Here is a 25,529-nt window from a genome sequence, read left to right on the forward strand (position 1 = left end):
TGTACCTTGCTATTTCACCCTTCAGTAAAGGTGACTGATGTAGAAATATTTGGGTACAATTAAGAAGCCAATCCTGAGAGTTAGTGTCAGCCCTGCAAGACTTTAACCGTTTGCCTTGGCAGGTGCTGTTGAAATCAGCTAGGGAGAGTCTCAGGGCTGTGTGAAACAGAGAACTAGAGAACACCAATGTTTATTCAGGCTCCAGTCACGCTGCATCTTAAACCAAGAGCAGATGCTGCCACCTAGATCCCTTCTCCCGATCTGGCAAACCAGACATGGGCCTGGGCTAACTCTTTGGCGAAAGGCAGTAACAACAAATGGGGCTTGGCGTAAAGAAAGAATGATAAAACATTGTTTAAAAAATTCATATTATTTACTTGGGGAAAAAAAAGACTGTTTTTTTAAAAAAAATTTTTCCAGAAGAGCAATGACTATGCCTTTATTCAATGTTTGAAATGTAGAAGGTATATGAATCATAGAAATCGGAGAAAACTTTATAAAACATAACAAAGGAAAAGTGCATAATCATAGAGCTTGCAGAGAAATAGATGAAGTATCAGTTAGACTTGTCCCTTTCTTCTTTTATAAGATTATTTTTTCCCCTAGTTTGGGAAGAGGAAGGGATTGTTTGACACTCTCAAGTGAGAACACCAACGAGTTTGGGTTTCATGGAGGGAAGTAATATCACTTAATAAACACAGTTTTAAAAAGAGCATTACATTATAATTTGTTCTGATTTGTCTCTAGAAAACAAAACAAAATCATTTCCCCTGACTTTTATTCCTATAACAAAAGAAATACTGCCCTTTCCTGCTCCAGACTGGTATCCAAAATCTTAATGTGCCTTGGCATCAGGCCTGGAGGGGTCATCACTGTCTTTGGACTGCTTCTCTTTGGATCTGATTTTATTTTCTTCTGTTACTTTCAGAATACTTTCAATATCATCAATGGCGGTCTGTAAATAATAAAAACAACAACATTCTGAATTGGCCAGGTAAACCAAATAAAAGAGGAAAGGATGATGTCATTAGGTCTTCTATATTTGTGCTTTGGATAGTAACTAATAAAAAATACTTGGTAAATCAAAAAAAAGAAAAAAAAACAACATTCATCACTTAAAGACCTCTTACAAAACTAATCCCTCAAGCCTTTGTTTCTTTGTGGAGTTAAGTACGGTTTAGACTAGTTCTGTTCAAAGTGTGTTGCTCTGACCTGTACCCATCTATGGATTATTTGCTATCAGTCTTGCTGAAAGGAGTAAAAAATTTGAGAGTAAAACCACACATGGTGGCACATTCCTCCCAGCACATCAGGAGGCTGAGCCAGGAGGATGGTGAGTTCAAAGCCAGCCTTAGCAAAAGTGAGATGCTAAGCAACTCAGTGAGACCCTGTCTCTAAATAAAATACAAAATAGGGCTGGGGATGTGGCTCAGTCGAATGCCCCTGAGTTCAATCCTCAATACCAAAAAAACCCCCAAAAAACCCAAATTAAAAGAAGTCAGAAAACTTCCTAGAAATTTGTTTGTCTATTAAATTTAATAATGAAAACATTATAATCTGCTCTGATTAGTCTCTTAACCAATGCAAACTCAGTATTCTCAAGTAGGTACTCAGGAGTGGAATTGCTGGATCATAAAGTAAGTTTACATTTTTTATAGCTTTAATTTTTTTACTTCATTCTTCTGATAATTCAATTTTGTTGTATTTTACATAAGTATATTAATGCATGATATGTCAGAAACAAAACAAATAATTTTTTTTTATAACTGTATTATTATTTTTTTTTTTTGGTCGTGCTGAGGATTGAACCAGTGCCTCACATGTGGTAGGCAAGTGCTATACCACTGAGCCACAACCCAGCCCACAAATAAGTTCTTTACTACAGATAATTTGAGACGTTTGTCTGGTCATCCTATAAAGATGGCCAGCAAGCTGAAGGGAAAGCTTATTTTTTTTTCTTTTTTTAAAATATATTTTTAGTTGTAGTTGGACACAATATCTTTATTTTATTTATTTATTTTCATGTGGTGTTGAGGATCGAACCCAGTGTCTTGCACGTGCTAAGTGGGCGCTCTACCGCTGAGCCCCAGCCTCAGCCCCAGGAAAGCTTATTTCTATTGGTCTTTGGGGAGTAAAATAACACCTTCCCATATTAATTAATTAATTAATTAACTTTTGGGTTCTGTGGTAGCAGAGTGGGGGGAGGGGGTTGGTGATGCCAGGGATTGAGCAAGCCCAGGGAATCACACATACTAGGCAAGTACTCTACCACTGAGCCCACTCCCAGTCCTTTAATTATTTTTTATTGAGTTACCATAAAGTTTACCTTTATAAAGTATATAGTTCAGTGGTATTTGGTAAATACCAGCCTTCACCACTGTGTAATTTCAGAACATTCTCACTGCTCCAAATAGAAACCCTGTACCTGTTCGCAGTCATTTCCCATTTTCTACCTTTCCCCCACTTTCTGGTAAACACTAACCTACTTTCTGTGCCCATGGATTTGCTTACCTCTCATGCTTTATATATTTGCAGTCGTACAGTATTTGTCCTCTTATGACCAGCTTTTTTTCACTTCCCATGTTTTCAGGTCAATCCATATTGCAGCACAGATTATTGTACTTCATTCCTTTTTTATGACTGTATAATATTCTGTTGTATGAATATTGTCCATATACTATAAAGGAATTCATCTTTTTCCCAGTCAATGATTTGGATGGTTTATACTTTTTGGCTTTTATGAATCATAGTTTGATAAACATAATTTATAAATTTTTGTATTTTCTATATTCCCAGGTGTATATGTAGAAGTGGAATTGCTAGATCATATAGTAATTTTACATTTTACTTTTTTTTTTTGGTACCAGGGATTGAACCCAGAGGCACTTAACCATTAAGCCACATCCACAGTCTTTTAATTTTTTAAATTTTGAGGCAGCTTCTCGCTAAATTGCTTAGAGTCTTGTTAAATTGCTGAGGCTGGCTTTGAACTAACAATTCTCCTGCCTCAGCCTCTGAGCCATTGGGATTATAGGTGTGCACCACCACACCCAGTTGCATTTAACTTTTTGGGGAACTACCAAACTTTACGTAACTGTGATACAATTTTGCATTCTTACTAGCAATGTATGAGTTTTTCAGTTTCCATTTTCTCCATGTGCTTGCCAATTTATTATTGTCTTTTTAAATTAAAGCTATCATAGTGGGTATAAATGGTATCTTGTTGTGGTTTTGATTTGCTTTTCCCTAATGACTTATGATGTTGAGCATTTATTCATCTATTTATTGGCCATTTGTATATGTTCTTTGAAGAAATGTCTATTGTTTGTTCACTTTTTAACTGGATATTCTGTGTTTTCTTAAGGTATAAGAGTACATTACATACTGTGGATGCTAGATCCTTATGATTTACAAATATTTTATCTCATTGTTTAGGTGGTCTTTCCACTTTCTTAACAGTGTTGTTTGATGTACAGAAGATTTTTTTTTTGTACTGGGAATTGAACTCAGGGGCATTCAACCATTGAGTCACATCCCCAGCCCTATTTTTGTACTTTATTTAGAGTCAGGGTCTCACTGAGTTGCTTAGTGCCTCGCTGTTGCTGAGGCTGGCTTTGAACTCACGATCCTCCTGTCTCAGCCTCTTGAGCCGCTGGGATTACAGGCATGTGCCACTGTGCCTGGCAAATAGAAGCTTTTGATTTTGATGAAATCCAATTTATCTGTATATACTTTGGTTGCTTATGCTTTAGGCATCTTACCTAAAATCACTGCTAATCCAAGATCATGATGATTTACAACACTGTTTTCTTCTAAGAGTTTGATAGTTTTAGCTCTTTCAGTCAAGTCTTTGATCCATTTTGACTTATTTTTTGAATGTGGTGTCAGGCAAAGGTCCAGCTTTGTTATTTGGATATGACTATCCATTTGTTCCACTACCCTCTATTAAAAATGCATTCTACCCCTGTTGAATTGTCTGGGCACCCTTTTGAAAATTGATTAATCATCATGTATGGGTTTATTTTTAGTCTTCTTTCAATCCTATCCTATTGATCTGTATGCCTATTCTTGTGCCAGTACCACACCATCTTGATTTTTTGAGCTTTATAGTAAGCTTTGAAATTGAGAAATTTTTTCTTCCCCTTATTTTGACTATTCGGCGTCCCTTGCCTCTTCACACAAGTTTTAGGATCATCTTGTCAATTTCTACTAAAAAGTCAGATGAAATTTTGATAGAAATTGCATTAAATCTATAGATCAATTTGGGGAATATTACAATCTTAGAAATATAATAGACTTCTACATGCATAGAATATCCTCTCACTTTTTTGGGTATTCTTTAATTTCACCAATGTTTAGAAGTTTTTAGTTCATCAGTATTGTACTTTTTCTGTTCAATTTACCCATAAATTTTTCACCTTTTTTATACTATTGTAATTTGAAGTGGTTTGTGTGTTATTTAGCTTTTTGTCACTGGGACAAAATCCCTGAGAAGAACAAGGTAGAGAATGAAATATTTATTTTAGCTCATGGTTTCGGAGGCTTCAGCCATGGTCCTGTTGCTTTCGACCTGAGGTGGGGCAGGACACCATGAGCAGGGCCTCGTGGCCACCAGGCAGCAAAGCTGGGGGATGGTCAAAGACAAGATACCCTTCCAGGGTTCATTGCCAGTGACCTACGTCCTCCAGCTAGGCACCACCAGCTGTAGATTCCACCAAGTGCTAATATTGCCATCAACTTATGAAATCATCAGTAGATTCATCCACTGATGAGCTCAGAGGCCTTGAGATCCAATCACTTCCCAAAGGCCCTCTCTGAACCCTACACCTGAGCCTTTGGAAGATGTTCCGGATCCAACCATAATGGTTTATATTTTATTTTTTAAATTCATCATGGCTATGGGCTGGGGATGTGGCTCAAGCGGTAGCGCGCTCGCCTGGCATGCGTGCGGCCCGGGTTCGATCCTCAGCACCACATACCAACAAAGATGTTGTGTCCGCCGAGAACTAAGAAAAAATAAATAAATATTAAAAAAAAATTCATCATGGCTAGTATATAGAAGGTCAGCTGGTTTTTGTATATTGATCTTATGTCCTGCAACCTTGCTGAACTTATTAGCTATAAAATAGAAGAACCGGCTGACTCCTCCCAACTCTGGCTTCCCAACTCACTATTAGATTTTTCCTTCTGGAATCCTCTCTGTCATGTTATAGGAAAAGCAATGGTCATCATCCCAGATTTTAATATCACTTTGAAGAGTAAAATGTAGTTTTCCTCATCATTGTTATTAAAAAGGGCAGGCTCCAGCTTGAATTTAAAAAATGTAATAAAAATTACATTTTTATCAAGCTTTAGTTGGGCCGTAAGAGAAAAACTTATGTGATTTCTAATTGAGTCCTTTGAATCACGTGACTCATTCAAACGCAATGAAGGTCCAGCCTGGGAATCAGATTCAGACCTTACTGGTTGATACTGAGCCATCATCTCTGTTCAGCTGGGATCTTAAAAGCTCCCTTACAGGTCTTGCTCCTGGACTGTAGAATGTGGAAACTTCTAGTCAGTCACCCACAACTGGACTTCAAGGAACATCTTTAGAGGCCACATGGAGGCTTCAATAAGGTGAGTGGGGAAACACCCACCCCACTTTGGGGGAATCGTGGGGCCTGAACAGCCCACATATAGCTGGGACTTTTTTCTTGCCTCTGCCTAAAACAATTTGTCCTTTTAGGCATTAGAACTTCTTTGGCTCTACAAACAGGGGCTCTCTAGGAATTGCTCCCTAGACAACAGATTGTCTGAAACAGAGAGGTCACATTCACAAATTTTGGCTGGGACAGTCTCTTTTCTGGTTCTACTATGATGTTTCAACTTCACCTCCAGCATCAGAAAGCTGTTGTTGCAAGACCTGGAGTTTGAATATGGCACCAAGTTAAAGCAAGCCTACTATATTTCAAAGAAAAAGTTTCAAACTATAAAATTTAACTAACAGGTTCAGTGGGAACCTTACAATATTGACCCAGCACATTGTAAAATATGTACTGCTTACAATAAAAAAAGAGATGGTTTAGCACTTGTTTACAATACAGCATGAGGTATTTTCAGCCCTTGTATAGAAATTAACCAGGATCGTTAGTTAATTAACACCTCACCTTAAAATTGGTCTCGCCTTGCATATTAGGTGTTGATATTTCTTGATGGATGATGAAGAGATTGCGAGCAAAGGTCATGAGGACCCCCTGGAGATCCACACCGATTGTTCTGTTAATGATATCCAAACAAATGAGTTTACCAACGATTCCCCTCACATGCTTGAAAACAATCACCCTCTCATTTGTGCGTCTGGTGATGGAATTTAATGAGTATTTTCAATCTCACAAGGTGGCAATCTTCAGGGAGATATGAAAGATGAGGCTCCATTTTAACTTGTCAACAAAAAGGGTTTGCGTAATAAATATTTTTTTATTAATCAACTTAGCAGATGATAGCAATAGGTTTAGTCATTTCTAGCAAAAGGCTACTACTGAGCTAGGACAGTAGTATTAACTCATTTAAAAAACTGTTTAAAGAGAATTGCTGCTAAGTATCATTCATGCCTCACACTTTCCTTGTCCAAAGAGAAATTTGTTTCTCTGGATTCTGGAGACTTCTGACTGGGGTTTATTGTTTATGCTATGGGTACAAGTGATTCCTGCTGCTTATGAAATTGCTGAACTTGCGCTGAGGGAGAATGGGGGCCCAATCATGAATGGCTGTCTTTACAAAGCAGAATGGCCACTTTAAGAAGGTTTCAGAGAAAAAAACATCATGTAGCATTATAGTATGGTGGGAAAACACTCTAGACAACTAGATTGCTTATGTTTTAACTTGGAAACAAAACTCCAAAACTCCAGGTTATTTTTCTGGTGATTTTTTAAAAATAAATTAAGTGAATGGATTGATTTTTCTTTTTAATTGTACTGACTTCAGAAGGGACAATTTTTTAAAAAGCTGCCTCTTAAGGCAACTGCCCAAATACCTGGGACTGCTTCTCTCCTGGTTGTTGCCAAAAGTTAAGTCCTAAGAGTCTAGGGCTTTGGTCCCTTTTGAAGTGGCTGCCTTCCAGCTTCTTCAGGATTTCCCTTGGGTCAGGGTAATATCAAAACTCCCAGGTGCTAGGACAGGAGCCCAGGGCTCTTTGTCCTGCCACTGACTGTGTGACTTTGGGGGAAGGTACTTAAGTGTTCTAGGTCTTCATTTCCTTTCTCTGAAATGAGGGAACCGGACTAAGTCAGTGCTTCTGGACTTCTTGAGTGACTTACCAAAATCCAAGATAGCTTACTCCTCGCAGCTGCTAACACTAATGCTGCTTCCTTTCAGAAAATAAATAAGAGCCAAAGGCAACTTCAGGCAGCAGTTTTGAAGAGCAACTTGTGTTTTATTACCACAGGGTCAGTACGAATTAAAACCCCAGGTGGGGGTGGTGCTTCTCTTTTCCTTCTCCTTCTCCTTTAAACAGATTCTTGGGCTTCACCCAGGATTAACAAAACCAACATCTTTGGTTTGGGGGTGCAGGACTATGTCATTTCACCAAGCTCCCCACATCCTTCTCATACATAGAACAAAAATAGAGACCTATTCTCAAAAGAAATTACAGGTGTGTGGGGGGGCACAAACGTGCATGTGTGTGTGTGTGTGTGTGTGTGTGTGTGTGTGTGTGTGTATCGGGGTCCTGTTAATTCCTTCATTTCTGGAGATCGTTTCATTTCCCTTTCCTTAAAATTTCTCTTCCAATTTCACTATTTCTCAGAAATATCCCAGAATGCCTGCAGCTAGTACTTCACAAAAGCTGAAGTACAACTGGTCTATAAAGTGGTCCCCTCCTGGAGCCCCTCACCTTTCCTAAGACAGCAGCAGGTGCATGCTGTCCCCCTGGCACCACCTGACTGCAATAAAGCCAAAAAAGCCCAGCAATCTCTAGAGAAGCCTCCTGTAAAATTAAGAAGCTCCGGAAAAATTAAGGTGCTCAGAAGAAAGTTTCTATTGACTCATGATTTCTTTTCAACATGGGTTCTATAAACTTAGGCGGTCCCCTGGGCAGTCCCACTGTCTGTTAAACCACCTGTTCTCAAACGTCTGTGTTCACATCTCACCACCAGGCCTAACAGAGGTGCAGTGATTCTGCCCTTTCATCTCACACTCGAGAAGGCATGGCTAGATGCAAGTGAGAATTCCAGAACAGTCTGGAATCTTTTCTAATATTCACAAAAGTACACTAGCAAATTCTGTACAAACTTGCACAAGTAGGGGCAACAGGCCCATCATCTCTGCGTGATGTACCAGTTCCCTATACGAGGCTCGGTGTGGACTTTGCCGTGTGGTGAGTGCCCTAGCACTCTCTGGCTGCATGATTGCATTAAGGGATGAGATTAATGGGCAGAAGACAGTAGAAAAGGCGGCTTGGTCAGGGGGGTTCCTTTGCTCATATCTCTTCTTCTCTGTCTCCTAAATTCTGTTACAGTTTTCCTCTTACCTGGCCCCTCTATGCCCAAGGACCCACCAGCATCAGTTTTCTTGAGGCCTCCTCAGGAACTCTGTCTCTGCCCTGTTAACACTTTCCCCAGGGTCATCCCATCAATTCTGGGATGCCAGTCCTGCCCTGGTCTGCTGGGCTCTGTCACCTTTCAACAGACTTTCTTCATGCCATCTCCCTGCTGGCTTGGGTCTCCAAAAGTGGCACCCACTTTGTGCTCCTATGGTCAGGCTCTCCCTTCCTGACTCTCAGCTGTGAACTGGGTGCCTCTTGGGATGACCCCACACCTGCATCCTGGGACTGGATTAGGCCCACCTATCACTTGAAGGGAGCTTGCCCCTCCCTTCCTTATCTCATGTGCGTGAAGGTTTGTGTGGTATCAGTCCTAGTCCACCCTTTCCTCTGCACTTGACCTTCTATGCTATCTGATGCCCAGTAAGACAAAGGTCATATCTCTGCGTTCTCATTTCTAGTTCTTGTACTTAACAAACCCATTCGTCAGAATTCCTGAGCTTAGACATAAGCTTGGATCTTGAATCTTTCCTGCCTAATTAGACTGTGTCTCTAGAAACTTCTTATCAGCTTGCCAGTTCAAATCCAGTTGACAGCTTGGTTCTTCTAGTCACAGTAACTGCTTGTGACTCATGTCCAGCCACAGCCCTAGCATCATAGGGACTACTTTGGAGAGAACATGGCAGGGGAAGGGTCAGGAAAGGGAGAGAGCTATGGGACTGAACATCGCCAGGAAGCCCTTAGGCATGTCCAGAGGTGTCTGTGGTTCCACTATTACCCTAGAAGTGAACACCTGGGCAATGCATGCTAGCTGGGACATTATAGATGGCGGTCTCGTTTCTGGGTGGGCCTGAGTGGAGACTGGAGTGGAGGACTCAACACCCCAATTCTCCTCTTCCTGGATGATGAGAAACATCTAAGATTTCAAACGTTAGATGAAATTGTAGCCACGTTTTAGATGCAAAGGGAAAAAAACCAGAACATTTGCACAAGTTCAAGAGGATTGATGAGAGCAAAGATCACTTCCAGCAGGCTGCTGCCCAGCACACATACCTTGAGAAGACTATGTCAGGGGAGAAACTGGATCTGACCCTCCCTTTGGAGGAACACTTGCCAAATCACCTGAGCACTCTTCAAAACATGCAAGAAAGGCAATCCTTGGGACATCTGAGCTGATCCCATGTGAATAGATTTTGTTGCACCTTGCTTGAGTGGAATGTGTTAAATGTAGGCTCTTAATCTTTGATTATAGATATTATATTTATAAATCTTGACCAACACATTTATGAAATACCTGAAGATCTAAATAAAACAAGATAGACTTCCAATAAATGGACATGGTGACTCAAGTGCATGAGAAGCACCACTCTTGATGGATGTGATAGTCACTTTCTTTGCTTATCCATCCCATAGACACACGCCATACTCACAGCATGCCCAGCTTGTCTCTCTTCAGGTGTTCATATAATATAAAAATAGTTCCTTGTCTGTCCTGTGAGATTTGAGTGGGAAGAAAAGAAATAGCATATTATCTTGGAAGCAAAGAAAATATACCCCACCAAGAGCACTAAAACTGATTCAAATAAATCTAGCCAGGGCACACCTGTAATCCCAGTAACTTGGGAGGCTGAGGCAGGAAGAGGGCAAGTTCGAGGCCAGACTTAGAAATTTAGCAAGACCTTATCTCAAAAAAAAAAAAAAAAAAAAAAAGGGCTGAGGATGTAGCTCAATGGTGGAGAATCCCCTGGTTCATTCTCCAGTATCTTACACACACACAAAACCGAAACCAGAACAAAACCAAAACCAAACCAAAACTAGAGCTATCTTCAAATATTATGAGAAGCACATTTGAAAAGGCCATCTCAAGAAAACAGAGTAGGTAGGTATGTTCTACAACAGTGTTTTTTGAGAATGATCCTCAGAAACCTGCAGCAGAATCATCTAATGTGTCTGCTACAAAGGCATTTTCATGAGGACTATCCAAGCTCAGGATCCTTGAAGGATTTAGCACACTTCCTGGGTGAATCTCATGCATATCAGAATTCGAAAAGCATGGAGGAGCAATTGCAGGGGAAAAAGAAAGAAATTTGTTGGGTAAAAAATAATTTTTACTTCAATGGAAAATGATGTATTGTAAGCAGCATACCCTGCTGCTTCATCTGACAGATTCTATGGGAGATATTTCACAGCTGATAGACAAACAAATTCTGTCAGGTTTGATGGAGTTCAGTTGACTTCCTCTCCTGGTCCTCTTGTAGAAAATCCTTTTTTGCCTTAATTTGCATGTTTATTTCAATGTTCCTGATCTATAAAGAGGCTTGGCTTTTGGATTTTCTTTTGAACTGGTTATACCATCTGTTTAATTCCCTGTTAAATAAAATATCATGCGGGGCTGGGGATGTGGCTCAAGCAGTAGCGCGCTTGCCTGGCATGCGTTCGGCCGGGGTTCGATCCTCAGCACCACATACCAACAAAGATGTTGTGTCCGCCGAGAACTAAAAAAAATAAATATTAAAAAAAATTCTCTCTCTCTCTCCCTTCTCTCTCACTCTCTCTTAAAAAAAATAAAATAAAATATCATGCATTTATTTTCATATATGTGGCTTTGCCCTTTTTTTAAGTTTTCTCCAGATAAGATGTGGCCCTGGAGTTGTCCAGTAGTGGAAATGGCTGCCCTGTGAAGTTGTGAGATCTCCATCACTGAAGTTCAAAAAGGAAAACTTTACTTTGGAAGTTTGGTAAAAGAAATTACATAACAGAATTATATGATAACAGTTATCAGTTCCTCACTTTTTAGGAAATCCAAGCATTAGGACAGTCCTTGAAGTAGAACAATGGCCCTCAGTGATTAGAATCATCTGGGTGCTTAAAAAATACAATGCCAAGGTGGGTGTAGTGGCACATGCCTGTAATCCCAGGGACTGGGAAGTTCGAAAGTTGAAAGTCAGCCTCAGTAATTTAGCAAAGCCCTAAGCAACTTACACCCTTTCTCAAAAAAAAAAAAAAAAAAAAAAATTGAAAAGAGGGGCTGGGGTTGTGGCTCAGTGATATAGTGCTTGCCTAGCATGGGTAAGGCACTGGGTTTGATTCTCAGCATTGCATATAAATTAATAAAAAATAAAGGTTTATCAACAACTAAAAATATATAAAGGGGCTGGGTGAAGTTCAGTTGACTTCCTCTCCTGGTCCTCTTGTAGAAAATCCTTTTTTGCCTTAATTTGCATGTTTATTTAAATGTTCCTGATCTATAAAGAGGCTTGGCTTTTGGATTTTCTTTTGAATTGGTTATACCAGTTATACCTGGCTCAGTGGTAGAGCACTTGCCTAACATGTGTGAGGCACTAGGTTCCATTCTCAGCACCACATATAATAAATAAAAAATAAAAGTCCATTGAAGACTAAAAAATATTTAAAAATATATATATCTATATATGTCTATATCCATATATCTATATCTATATCTATGTATCTTTTTAAAAAAAGATCTGGGGATGTGGCTCAGTGGTTAAGTACCCTTGGGTTCAACCCACAGCACCAAAAATATAATGCATGGGCTCAACCTCTGGAAATACTGATTTATTTGGTCTGGAGTGGGCCCTAGGCGGTGTTATGCTGATCCATCTTAGAACCTGAAGGTAGAAGAAGAGTATCAGGAATATGATTCTATTTTTGTTGAAAAATTTGATATTTTATTCATCACAATATCTTGCATTAATTTTGATTTTTTTTTCTTTAGGTACTGGGGATTGAACCCAGGGACACTTAACCTCTGAGCCACACATCCCCAGCCCTTTTATATATTTTATTTAGAGACAGAGTCTCTCTGAGTTGCTTAGAGGCTCACTAAATTGCTGAGGCTGGCTTTGAACTCACAATCCTCCTGCCTCAGCCTCCCAAACTATAGGAGTGCACCACCGTGCACAGCTTTAGTTTTGATTTTTAAAATAAAATGTACTAAAACATTATTTATCTTTATTTTTGAGAGTCTTTCACTGCCCCCCCCGCCCCGCCCTTAAATTTTGGGTTGAATATGAGTGCTCTACGTGCCTCATCCTTTGGCAGCCCTGCACGGGCATCTGTACTTCCAAAGCTCCTAACTCAAGGCATCCTAAGGCAGCCAGGGTGGAGACCCACTGCCTCTTACCCTTTGCACACTTCTTACTGTGCTGTGTAGTAGCCACTAGCTACAGGAGGCTACTGAGAGCTTGAAATATTAGTTCAAGTTGGAACACAGCTTTCAAGGACTGTAACTTTCAAAGACTTAATAGAGTTGTGGAGTGTTTAAATAATTTTTATACTGATTATGTTGAAATGAAAAATTGAGTTAACCAAAAGTATCATTAAAATTAGCTTTATCTATTCTTTTTTACTTTTAAAATATTGCTCTGAGAAAAATTTAAATTATCTGTGTGGTCAGATGTGTGGCTTACATTATACTTCTGTGGGCCGATGCTGTTCTGGGGCTCTATTATTAACACAAATAGAGCAAGTCACCTCCAATAAGTGGTTCTCATTTAGAATTGCATTTCTCCCTTTGTTCAAATGTTTCTGTATTGAGGGAGGACACCATCTGGCCTCTAATCCCTGTATGCAGAGTAAGTTCACAGATGTGTCATTCCCAGGGACCTGTGGACATTTATGGATTGTTTTTTCCCCTTCTGGGAATAGAATTCTTGGTTGACAGGTTTTTTATTTTTTTCTTTTCCGTAACTTAAAATTATGATCCAATTGTCTTCTACCCTTTACAGTTTCCGTTGAAAACTCAGATATCAGTCTTATTATTGCTCCTTTGAGGATAACATCCCTTTATTATTTTATGGGCTTTTAAGATTTCCTCTTTCTTTTTGACTTTCAGCCATCTAATTATGATGTGTCCAAGTGTGATTTTCCTTATCTTCTCAGAGATTTGAAGTATGGTTTGAATATACAGTTTGATATCATTTCACCAATTTTGAAAAATTCTCAGTATTTATTTAAAATCTCTTTCTTGTCTCCTTCTGAGACTCCCAACTGCATGGAGGTTAGACTTCTCTTCCTTTTCCCACATATAATTTAAGGCCTTGTTCTATATTTTCATCATTTTCTCCCTTTGTAATATTTTCACTAACCTGTCTTGTAGTTATAATTTTTTATGATCCCCTATTCAACTAATGAATTAAATTATTAACTTTTGTCATAATAATTTTTAGTTCTGGGATTTCTGCTTGACTTAAAAAAATAGATTTAGAACAATGATGAAATTATCCTGTCACTCTAAAGAATATTCTATAATTCTTTTCCTCCTTTTACCTGTGCATTAATCATAGTTATTTTAAAGTCCCTGTCTCATAACTTCAAAATCTGAATCACCTGAGGGTCATATATATATTTCTGTTTTAAATTACTTGGCCCTATCTTTTAGCATGTCTTATGATTTTTTATTGTGTGCTGGTCATTTAAGGTGGAAGACTATTGAGGCTCTAGATGATGATGTTGTCCTGCTCATTTAAGGTGGAAGACTATTGAGGCTCTAGATGATGATGTTGTCCTGCGAAGAGGGTGTTAAGTTTTGCTTTTGGCAGGCAGATAGAGAAATGTCAGATCATCTTGACATATCAAAGGTTGATTTTAGATGTTGTTGGTTCTGGTCTATTTAAATTTTTCTCCTTCCTCTTTGTCTTTGGTTTTTTGTCCTAGAGAAGTGTCCTTACTCCTAGAACTTAGTCCTTCTGAAGTTGCCACTCAAAGTTTGGAGTGTTTGAGGCTGGGGTTGTGACTCAGTGGTAGAGTGCTTGCCTAGCACATGTAAGGCCCTGGGTTCGATCCTTAGCACCACATAAAAAATAAATAAATAAAATAGAGGTATTGTGTCCAACTACAACTAAAAAAATAAATAAATATTTTTTTAAAAGTTTGGAGTGTTTGTTAGGGCCCTTTTGAAATCTTTGTCAGATCTTTAACCTTCTGGTTACTGTTATTTTTTTGTTGTTGTATGTGTTTCTTGGAATCTTGAGATATTCAAACACAGAGAGAAGTCTATCAGTGATTTAAACAGGGCAAAATTTAGGGGGCTTTTCCTTTGATGACCTTTGCTCTAAGATTTTGACTCTCAAGTCTCCAATAGTTTAACAATTATTATTATTATTAGTGGTAGTAGTAGTAGTACCAGGAATTGACCCAGGGGTGCTTATCCACTGAGTCACATCCTCAGCCCTTTTTACTTTTTATTTTGAGACATGGCCTCACTAAGTTACTTAGGGACTGACTTTGAACTTCCCATCCTCCTGCCTCAGCCTCCTGATTTCTCTGGGATTATAGGCGTGCACCAGTGTACCTGGCAACAGTTTGACAATCCTGGATTCCAATCTCTTTCTCCTCAGCTAAATAAGACTGTGATTTCTGTTTGGATCTATTCCCTAGTATGATTTGAGAATGTCTTCAAAGAAAAATTTGGGGGTAAATATGACACTTATATGCTTAAGGACTCTAGTTCCTCATATGCAAAACTTACTTGGGTTGCCCTCCTCTGCCTTCAAGCAATGATTTTATATATGGATATATATTCTACAAACTTGTCCAGCTTTCACAATCATTTTTGGCAAAAGAATTAGTTGGATACAATCTACCTTGTCATAGCCAGAATGAAACATCTAAGTTTGGCAGGACATTATAACTCTCCAAGAAATGTGACCAGGGATCTTCTCAGCCTTCATCCAGAGGGAATAACAGAATTAAAGGGCTTATTCAAAGTTGATTTTTTAAACACTCCATAAAACAATTAAATATTTGACTTTGCATGTGAGAGATGTGAGGATCTACATTTTAGCAGCTCACCAAACTAAACCTCACTGTAGGCAAAAATTTTTACCGGCAATGCCATCTATGCAAGTATCCCAATCGCACTCCCTTGGCAATACACTCCCTGTATTCATTCCTGGATGTCAGATTCCTCATTGTAATATCTTATTCAAGCCTGTTTTCCCAGGTAGTATCTTAGGCTAATAGAGAATTCTGTTTGCTTTTATCAACTTTTTTCCTCCTTCAACCATATTTAAAATTTTACTTTTGTGTAATATTCTTCTCAGGCTAGTTATTAGCACCATAGTAACAATATTTTGCTATGGAAACATATAAAATGGTCTAGTCTTTTAATCCTCAGTTTTTCGTCTACAAAATTAGAATATTTACCTTTCAAATAATGACAAAAATGAAACAAAATATGGGAAAATATTTTACAATGTGTAAAACACTTTCAAATATTATTATTAGTAATTATGGATGTTTCACAAATCTGGAGATTCTAGATTAAGTCTGACTGCCCTAATCTGAGAAGACAAAAGTTAAAAAATTCTGCTCAGCCAGGTGTGGTGGTGCATGCCTGTAATCTCAGTGGCTTGGGGGGCTGAGGCAGAAGGATCCCGAGTTCAAAGCCAGCCTTAGCAATGGCAAGACGCTAAGCAACTCAGTGAGACCCTGTCTCTAAATAAAATACAAAATAGGGCTGGGGGATATGGCTCAGTGGTCGAGTGCCCCTGAGTTCAATCCCCAGAACAACAACAAAAAAAGTTCTGCTCAGCCCTTGCCACTCAAACATTGGGAGAATAGGAACAGGGTCCCTGGGATAAATGTTCTTGTCTGGAAGGAAAAAATAAAAATTAAAAAAAAAAAACAAAAATGAGAGACAAATAGAAGATGGAGAACTGTAGCAATTCTGAAGGCCCATTGGGCCAATGTATCAAGGGCTCCTGTCCTTTGGCTGAGAAATGTTCCCGGAACAGGCCTGATGCCACTTGCTTGATGAGACATTGTTCTTTGTGTTCCTTTGATCTGCCTCCTGGAAATTTGTTCCTTCTTCATAATCATCTGGCCACATATAAAGTGAAATTACATCTTCCTGGGGCAAAGGGGAGGGAGTGGTGGGGCAGGGAAATGGGGGTAGGAAAGATGGTGGAATGAGATGAACATCATTACCCTAGGTACATGTATGACTGCACATATGGTGTGGGGCTACATCGTGTACAACCATAGAAATGTAAAGTTGTGCTGCAGTTGTTTACAATGCTTTCTGCTGTCATATATACCTAATTAAAATAAATTTGAAAGAAAATAAATAAATAAAATAAATATAAATAAATAAAATAAAATAAATCTTCCATAGAAATTTTTAGACTTTCTTACCTGCTTCCTGCCTATAGATGATTCAAGGTCCAAAGGTTGTGTTTAGTATTATACAGGACAGTCTCTTAATTCAGAGTGATACTTTTCTTTTGAGTTTCCTCAAAAACTTTGATTTCAGGCCAGGCATCATGGTTGCCATAATCCCAGCATCTTGGGAAGCTGAGGCAGGAGGATTGAGAGTTCAAAACCAGCCTCAGCAATTTAGTGAGACCCTGTCACTAAATCAAATATAAAAAGGGCTGTTTTCTTTTTTCTATGCCTTTCTTTCTCTTAATTTCAAGAATCGGGTTTCAGCCTTATCAGATGTAAGAGAGCTATTTCCTTTGTCTCTTTCCTGGGTTATTTCTTTTACATGACAACATTGCTGAACACCATAATCTTTATTGTATCCTTACTGTGAGATACCTCAATGCAGCCAGAGGTTTTAATGGTAGGTTTTAGAAATCTTTAATTTGACACTTATTGAGAGGCTGAGCTTTACTTGGCTTTTAAAATACTTCCTTTATGAGGTTTAGGATCAGTTTAGCTTTTCCAGCTTCATAAAATATCAAATTTCTGGAATGTCTCTGTTCCCTCTCATTTCTATTTGCAAACTTCTACATTCATTTAGAAGCTTGTAATTTTTGTATATGGCCAAGTGCAGCCAACAGTGCTCAGCATACACAGTGATCATAGTTTCCAAGCGCTTCTCTAGAGATTTAGGTACATTAAGTATATTATTTGCCTTCCTAGTTATCAAAGGTGTTGGTTTTGCCAAATATTTCACCACTTCACAACAAGGATTGTGCTCCTTCTTGTTTCCATTAACAGCTTCTTTATTCATTGCCCAACCACTAAGTCAGTATCAAAATTTTAGGTTTCTGTTGTGGGAGCATCCTTCTTTTGATATTAATTTCTGTAACAAATTAGATTATGCTGCAGGAATTTTTTTTTAAACCCAGTTCTTGGTTGTTTTTTTAATAACAAAAGCTGTAGTTCCTGCTCATGCTCCTCCTCAGGTAGATCACTGTTGGTCCCCTTAGGAACCAGGCTGAAGAAGGCTCTGTCTCCATGTGCTTCCATGATTTTCCCCAGGCAGGAAAAAGTATATGGCAACTCTTAAAGGTTCCACATAAAAAGGACATATCTCACTTCTGCTCATATTTCATAAATCAAAACAAGTTATATGGCCAAACCCAACTCTAGGGGGAGGGCTGAGGGAGCATAATTCTGTTACATGCCTGGAAAGAGAGGAAAGAATATCATTGAGCAACTCTAATGGTTGCCCCCATGGCAACACCCCGGCCTAAGGAAATGATTGCTGGCAGTTGTGTAACTATTTAAGACTATGGCACACTGCCTGCCTGCCTGCCTCTGTGTGTGTGTGTGTGTGTGTGTGTGTTGTGTGTGTGTGTGTGTATGAGAGAGAGCAGCTCTGCCCCACATTGTTGCAGGCAGTAAACATGACGCCTTTCTCCATATGGCTTTCATTACAACTTCCTTTCATTAGGAAACCAGTGGGGGTTGTTCTGGAACATCACAGAAATACCAGGAATGAGACCCACCAAGTTGCTTACAAACTCAGCAATGCTTCCTTCCAATATTCAAGAAAAAATAAACCCCTAGGGTGATCTGACTTCTCTCTCTCTTTTTCCCCCTGAGAACTTGGACAAGAAACATCACTTGAAATTCTATGATAATATGGGAAATAACATGGGGTGTACCTCAGTGGCAGAGCACTTGCCTAGCATGCTCAAGACCCTGGGTTGGATCCCCAGCATTGTGAGGGGAGAAAAATGGAAAGAAAAACAATTTTCAGGAATAGGAACACTGGAGGGTTCTTCTTTTGGTAGCACTGACAATGATGTATTGTTAATTTTACTTTCTTTTTCAGGAACAAGCACCCACTTTAAATTCAACCACGAGTGAGAAGAGGTTGTAGAGTTCACATTGGTATTTCGGTCAATGATTTTCTTTTCAGACTCAATACAACCCAAAGAGGCAATGAAATTTTATGGAAGTTAATTGATTGAACCCAGGGGCACTTAAACACTGAGCCACATCCCCCGTCCTTTTTATTTTTTATTTTGAGATAGGGTCTTGCTAAATTGCTCAATCTGGCTTTGGACTTGCAATCTTCCTGCCTCAGTCTCCCTACTCACTGGAATTGCCAGTGTGCACCACCATGCCTGGCTACTTCTCCCCAGGGGCTTCATAGGGGCTATGAAGAGAAGTCTGCTTCTGCAGCTGAAGAGCACATAAGAGGTATCTAAGTGGAAGGTTTCATTTGAAATGGATCCCAGCATTTGGGGACTAGTAGGTAATCCTATTTTAGTGGAAAATAGTTGTTAAAAGGAAAAGGCACATAGCTGATGCCTTACTGTAAGAAAAAGAATGATGTTTGACTTTGTGGACAATTATGGGTTCAAATGTCTGTGCCAGCTGGGCAGAGTGGTGCTCATCTGTAATTCCAACAGCTCAGGAGGCTGAGGCAGGAGGATCACAAGTTCAAAGCCAGCCGCAGCAACTTAGTGAGATCCTAAGCAACTCAGTAAGACCCTGTCTCTAAATAAAATACAAAACAGGGCTGGGGATGTGGCTTATTGGTTTAGTGCCCCTGGATTCAATCCCTGGTTACTCCCTACCCCCTCCAAAAAAAAAAAGAATAAAAATAAAAGAAAAAGGAAAGAAAGAAAAAGTCAATTCCATGAAATGTCTGACTCTGACTCTGTAATCTTGGGAAAATCCTCACTGTCATATGACAGACGTATACCTTCTTATAACACAGCATGAAGAGTGAGACGGTGAAGCGAGGTACTCAGTTCCATGGCTGAACCACATAGATGCTCTGTAAATGCTGGTTCATCACCAAGAAAAGGCCCTCTAGAGAGAAAGTAGAGAATTCTGACCAGGGATGGACCCCGGGGTCTAAAAATATGAGAACCCATCTCAGAAAAAAAAAAAAAAACCAAGATACTGCTAAAGAATTTTCAAAAATTGTGGTCGAATGACCCCTTTGACCTCAGAGTTTTGTAATCCCACTCCCTACCACCTCTCCTTTTCTGTTTCTCTCTCTCTCTCTCTCTCTCTCTCTCTCTCTCTCTCTCTCTCTCTCTCTCTCTATCTATCTATCTATCTATCTCTCATTATCTCTTTCCTTTTTAAAAATGACTTCTTCCAGCCCCTGGATTTTATTCTTTCTCTTTGTTTCTGCCGTCCTCTTCTTCATGCTGTTCCATTTTTCTGTCACTCCCAATCCATAGTTTTCTCTCTTCTCTCCTGTTTTGTATTTCATCCTGTAAGTTGTTCAGCATGGGCCACCTGGAGGTGAATCTTGGAGACTGTGCTGGCTGTCTTTGGTGCCTCTCTGTGCACCCTTTCTGTAGCTGTCTCCGGTGACCCTCAGTGAAACCCCTTCCCCTGTGCCCCTCCCAGGCATTCCCTGGGCCATGTCAATCTGTTTCCCTACTAAAATCTGTTCTTAGAATTGGATCTGATCAACTCTCGAGACAAAAAGTATAAACAACTTATTGAGTTTGAAGCTTAGAACCCCAATCAAGTGCAAAGCCTTTAGACTAAGAATAAATCTCTAGAAATAATTCCAGGTAATAGGAAATGACGGAGCACTTTTTCTTTTAGGCAGGAGTCTTTTCCTGCCCAATACGCCTATTCACAGAATTTGATCTATTTTGATATTTTAGAAGAAAATACATAGATTCAGATTGAGGTACAGTTAGATTTGGCCACCTTGTGGTACGTGACAGTGTTTCAGTCTCATCGGTTTGGAGCTAGAAACTAATTACAAAGGGATCCTGTGCAACAGACGCAACAATTAATTTAAGGTAAATCAGTTCAATCTGGCTTTTTCATCCTTTCTGCATTTTATCAAATTTAATGTATTGCAAGGCAATATGAGCCCCATTATACATGTTTGCAACCAGCATGAATCAATCAAACCAAAGGGTCTTATGCACCCTGGCAGTGTCCTGGCAGCTTGTTGGGGGTTGCCAAGTATCAGCTCCATGGTCATGGTCAGCCCCATGCTAAAGATTTGCATGCTTTTCAAGGGCTAATAAAAATATCTGACTCCTGAAAATGGTATTGGTCCTCAAGTATGACAACTAAAAATTAATAGATATTGAACTGAATCTCTGCAAATCAAAGCATTCAATCAACTGGCTACTGCTCAATTATTATGTCATTATATATACATTATATTTAATGTGGGAGGTGAATTTATTTCAATGTTTTGTTGTGGGATTGGATCTTCCACAAGTAAGCATGCACACCGGCCCTCGGGGGTCTTAGAACAGTCCTGGGTATCAGAGATTTGAAAATCTGTATCAAAGTGGAAAAAAAAAAACTTTCTCCAGAGTCACATGAGTCTCTAGACACAAGTTCAGTGAGGAGACTGCAGGATGAGGAGGTTGCACAGGGATCAAAAATGGGAGACACCCTTTTTGATCAGAACTCCTTCATGGAGTAAATTGTTATATGAGATAGGAGAACGTGATGGACTGAGTTATATTGTCCCCAAATTAACATTTTCAAGCCTTCAATCCATAGATGACTATATGGCAGGCAAGGCCTTCAAGGAGAGAAGATTAAGGCTCTAGGAGGTCCTAAATGTAGGGCCCTGATCCGTTAGAACTGGCATCCTTGTTAAAAAAAAAAAAAAAAAAAAAAAGAGGCATTAGATTTCCCTCTCTTTCTGATGTGAGGATCGAGAATGTGGCTATCTACAAGCCAGGAAGCAGGTCCTCAGCAGAAACCAAATACGCCAGTGTCTTAAACTTGGAATTCCAGCTCTGTGGCCCAGAGCAGGGCTTTTGCATTACCAAGGTGGTTGAGCAAGTCTGGACAGGAACTGAACTTCCCAGGTCTGTGCGACTCCTGGTGGAGTGCCTTTCTGCCCTCTAAGCCTCCACCTTCCTCTAAATACATGACAAATGAATTCTTAAAGAATATCTGTTTTGAAGGGGCAGCAAGCTATCAATCACCTCGAGCACCTGCGGGCCTGTATTGGATCCACCCTGGCGAACCTGTAACCCCTCATACCTCAAGGTCATAGCCGATGCCGTGGGCCTTGCACATCTGGAGAAAGACATAGTGGAAAACCAGAGAGAGATTGTTGTGCCTCAGCTGGGTGCTCATCACGGCATAGCGGCTGGTTGCCAGCGACTGGAAAAGGCCACAGCTGAAAGTTAGGCTCTTTCTAAACACATTTAGACACACTTTGGGTGTTAGAATAGCTACAGATAAGCAGAAAAGCTAGAGTGGCCTTGTCATTGACATCTTACAGAACTGTGGGTTACTGGTGAGACAGGGGAACTGTGTCATTGAGAGGAAGATCACACAAATAAACTGCCAGTTTTATTACCTTGCATCAAGGATCCATGCTGCTATAGATTGTTGAATGTTCCATGAAGGTCTTGGTCCCCAGGGCCGTGCTTTTGGGAGGTGGTGGAACATTGGGAGGCGGAGCCTTATGAGCTGTCCTTAGGTTAGTGGGGACATGCCCTCAAAGAGGATTGTGGGAGCCCCATGTCTTTCTCTTCCTCTCTTGCTTTGAGTCCTGGCTCATGATGAAAGTGGTTTTGCTCTACTACCTTCCCCCGGTATTACCATCTGTCATCCCCACCAGAGGCCTAAAGCAATGGAGCCACTCCATCATGGACAGGACCATAAAAACTGTGGGCAAAATACACCTTTTCTCTTTAAGTTAATTACCTCAGATATTTTGTTTTAGTAACAGAAAGGTGGCCAACACATATGCTATCAACATGACTTATTGCTGATGATGTTCACCTGGATTATCTGGCTACAGTTTCTTCTGCCACCTTAGCAAAACTTTACAGGTTTCTCTCCTAAAGATGCTTTTTCTCCTTTTCCATACCATACATTTTTGGAAGCAAGCCACTGAACATAACCCACTTGCTTGAGGTTGCCAATATTTTATATATATATAATTTTTTTTTGAGCCAGGGATTAAACTCAGGGGCTCTCAACCATTGAGCCACATGTCCAGCCCTATTTTGTATTTTATTTAGAGACAGGGTCTCAATGAGTAACTTAGTGCCTTGCTTTTTGCTGAGGCTGGCTTTGAATTCACCATCTACCTGCCTCAGCTTCCTGAGTCGCTGGGATCACAGGCATGCATCATTGTGCCCAGCTCAATATTAGAATTTTGATACTACTGCTTTCTTTGGAAGATGGCTATTCTTTATCTTGCTTATCCATCAGGGGGAGCTACCCTAAAGAGACTACTTACAATAAACCCAAAGAATTTTACATACATATTTCCCCAAAATATGTAAAACTGAATGCACCAAAAGTAACACATTGAATCCTAACAATTTTGTAGCGTGTCATTTATGAGATGTGACATTTGCGTCTGACAATCAGCTGTTTCTCCTGGGATAACTAGAAATTTGAAGAACTGCATATACAGCAAACTTAGATCACAGAAGATGAAGATTTTCGGCCCATATCTTGAAACTTAGGGATCCTCAGGTGCTGGGCAACCAGGTGCAGTGACTTGGAAAAGAAGTCAAAGGAGGTGCAAATGGTAGGAAGCTGGCTGTGGGCGATCTAGCAACCTGACACTCATCTGTAGTCAGTCTTTAGGCTGTCTGTCTGTCTCTGAGATAATGCAGAGATCTGGGGATGACTGAGTGCCATCACAGGACGGTCATCCTTTCCTCTCCTGTGTATCTCTCTCTCTCTCACACAACACAGGTTTCATGGTCACCCCATGTGGAGTGTCTTTTCCTTCAGCATTTATATCAAGTGCTGTTATCTGAGGGTTATGGTCAGTACCACTGTTAAGGCTGCTCTTCCATATGTAGGCAGAATCCGTGCCTATGAAAGTGTTAGGGGGCTGGAGTTGTGGCTCAGTCGTAGAGCACTTGCCTAGAACATGCAAGGCATGGGGTTCCATCCTCAGCACCATATAAAAATAAATAAAGGCATTGTGTTCATCCACAACTAAAAATTTAAAAAAATAAAAATAAAAAGATGTTAGGCCCCTGCAGACTAATGCATCTTGGATTGTGTACCTTCAAAATGTGTTGTCCCATCTGTAGCCACTGGAATTTTTTAAAAACTTTAACTAACATACAAAAACATAAAAATACATATTAATGGGATATCATGTGATGTTTGATACACATATACATTCTGTAATGTTTAAATCAGGTTAAACATATTTATCTCCTCAAACATTTATCATGTTTGATAAAAAGCCTTTCTTCTAGCCTTTTGAAAGGTACAGTGTCTAATTGTTATCCATAGTCACCATACTGGCAATAGTAACCCAGAGCTTCTTGTCCTCATCTAACTGTGACTTATACCCATTGGTCAACCTTTCTCCATCCTCTCCCAAGATTTTTTTTTCCTTTGGACAAAATAAAATCTACTTGACCCTCCTGTGCCTCACGACTGTACATTGTTATCACCCTGACCTATCATGAGTTGCTCTCCTGTCTGTCTCTTGGTTTCTGAATCTCTAAGTTGGGCATTATGCTAGAATGCAGAGCAGGCCTTCAGTGTTTACTGAATAAGAGAAAGATTGAATAAATGGAATAGATTAGGTGGAGAGCACTTCCCTCTGACTTAAGAGACTCTTCAAGAAAACATGTGACTCAAGGCGCAGCCAGTCAATGAGTGCTTAGGGTGGAAGCCTGTAATTTACAAAGCCTAGAGGATGGTCACACCATCTCCCCAAGAAGACAACTCAGGGCCATCTCTCAGGCTTTGCCTCCTGGAAGACAATGTGGTCCAGATGGACTAAATAGGAATTATTGGTGAGGTGACCAAAACCAGCTAAGAGAAGCTCTGGCTCAACTGGTTAGTCAATCTGGATGGCCACGGCCACCAGCTCTGTCCACCCTGCCATGCCAGGCTGTGCCATGCTCTTGCCTTCAATGAAGGCCCAGAAGCCTGAGCTTTTGCACATGGCAGTGAACTGTAAATACTCTGGAATTCCATTGTGGTTACTGAGCATGTAATTGCGTGGTAATTGCCATGAATTCACAAGATAATTCCAAGGTTATTTTTGTCTTCTAAACATGTCTTATGCTGCCATACTATATAAACAAGCAAAATCAAGATCAAGCCCCAGTCAGCCAGAAGGACGAGCAGGCACCTGCTTGTACAATCAGCTCAATGCTGTGTATCTTGTCTCCAGAGTACAGCAGAAGAGCTCATTGTCCTGTGGTACGTGGTTACTAGACAGGTGGCACTGAGGTTTCTTCCTTTCCCGTGGATGCAGACTGCAATCCCACCTCCTGCCGAACCTGAGCTTGAAATTCATGAAAGATTCAAAGGAAGAGTCAGACATTTAGTATGTCTCTCAGTTGCTGCATCTTTTCTGTTACCATCACCAACCTAGTCCAGACCTTTATTTCCAGGGAGTGCTGGAGATACAGATGCATGCAGAATTCTGCCATGGAAAGGTTGTATGGAATCAGCAAGGCTGATCTTCAAAACCTGTCTGGGCCACTTACTATCTGTGTGATCTTGAGCATATCATTTAATGTCTCTGAACTTTTGATCACCTGGCACTGGGCCTGGAACCTGGTAAATGGTAGCTTCCATTTTTGTTGCAGTTCCTTTAAAAGGGCTTTGAACCCACAATACATGTAATTCCCCAGGTTGTTCCTTTGCTGGTCCTCTGTCTCCTGGGATTTTGAGCTTACCCCCAGATGGATGGTTTTCCCCAAGCCCGGGTTCTCCTCAGGTTGGTCATTCTCCTGCTCAGAAGTCTTCATGTCTCTTCTTAAGGGCCTTCAAGTTGAAATCCAGGAGCTTGGCTGAGTGGGCAGCCCCAGACTTGCTCACTGCTCTGTCCTCGCCACTCCTCCTTACCTCT

The 25,529-nt window shown here is 40.1% G+C and overlaps 1 protein-coding gene across 1 annotated transcript in view; it reads right to left on the reverse strand.

Moving 5' to 3' along the window:
- Nucleotides 1-424: 424 nt before the first annotated feature.
- The window catches only part of Iqch (IQ motif containing H), a 134,891-nt gene continuing 109,786 nt past the window's right edge, over nucleotides 425-25,529 (reverse strand). The window contains exons 14-17 of the mRNA XM_040275165.2: nucleotides 21,716-21,838; nucleotides 9,952-10,013; nucleotides 6,150-6,258; nucleotides 425-955 (exon numbers count right to left, since the gene is read on the reverse strand). Coding sequence (XP_040131099.2) covers nucleotides 836-955; nucleotides 6,150-6,258; nucleotides 9,952-10,013; nucleotides 21,716-21,838 — 414 coding nt within the window. The 3' untranslated portion in view covers nucleotides 425-835. The remainder of the gene's footprint in view (nucleotides 956-6,149; nucleotides 6,259-9,951; nucleotides 10,014-21,715; nucleotides 21,839-25,529) is intronic.

Source organism: Ictidomys tridecemlineatus, chromosome 5, assembly GCF_052094955.1.
Source record: "Ictidomys tridecemlineatus isolate mIctTri1 chromosome 5, mIctTri1.hap1, whole genome shotgun sequence".
Lineage (NCBI taxonomy): Eukaryota > Metazoa > Chordata > Mammalia > Rodentia > Sciuridae > Ictidomys > Ictidomys tridecemlineatus.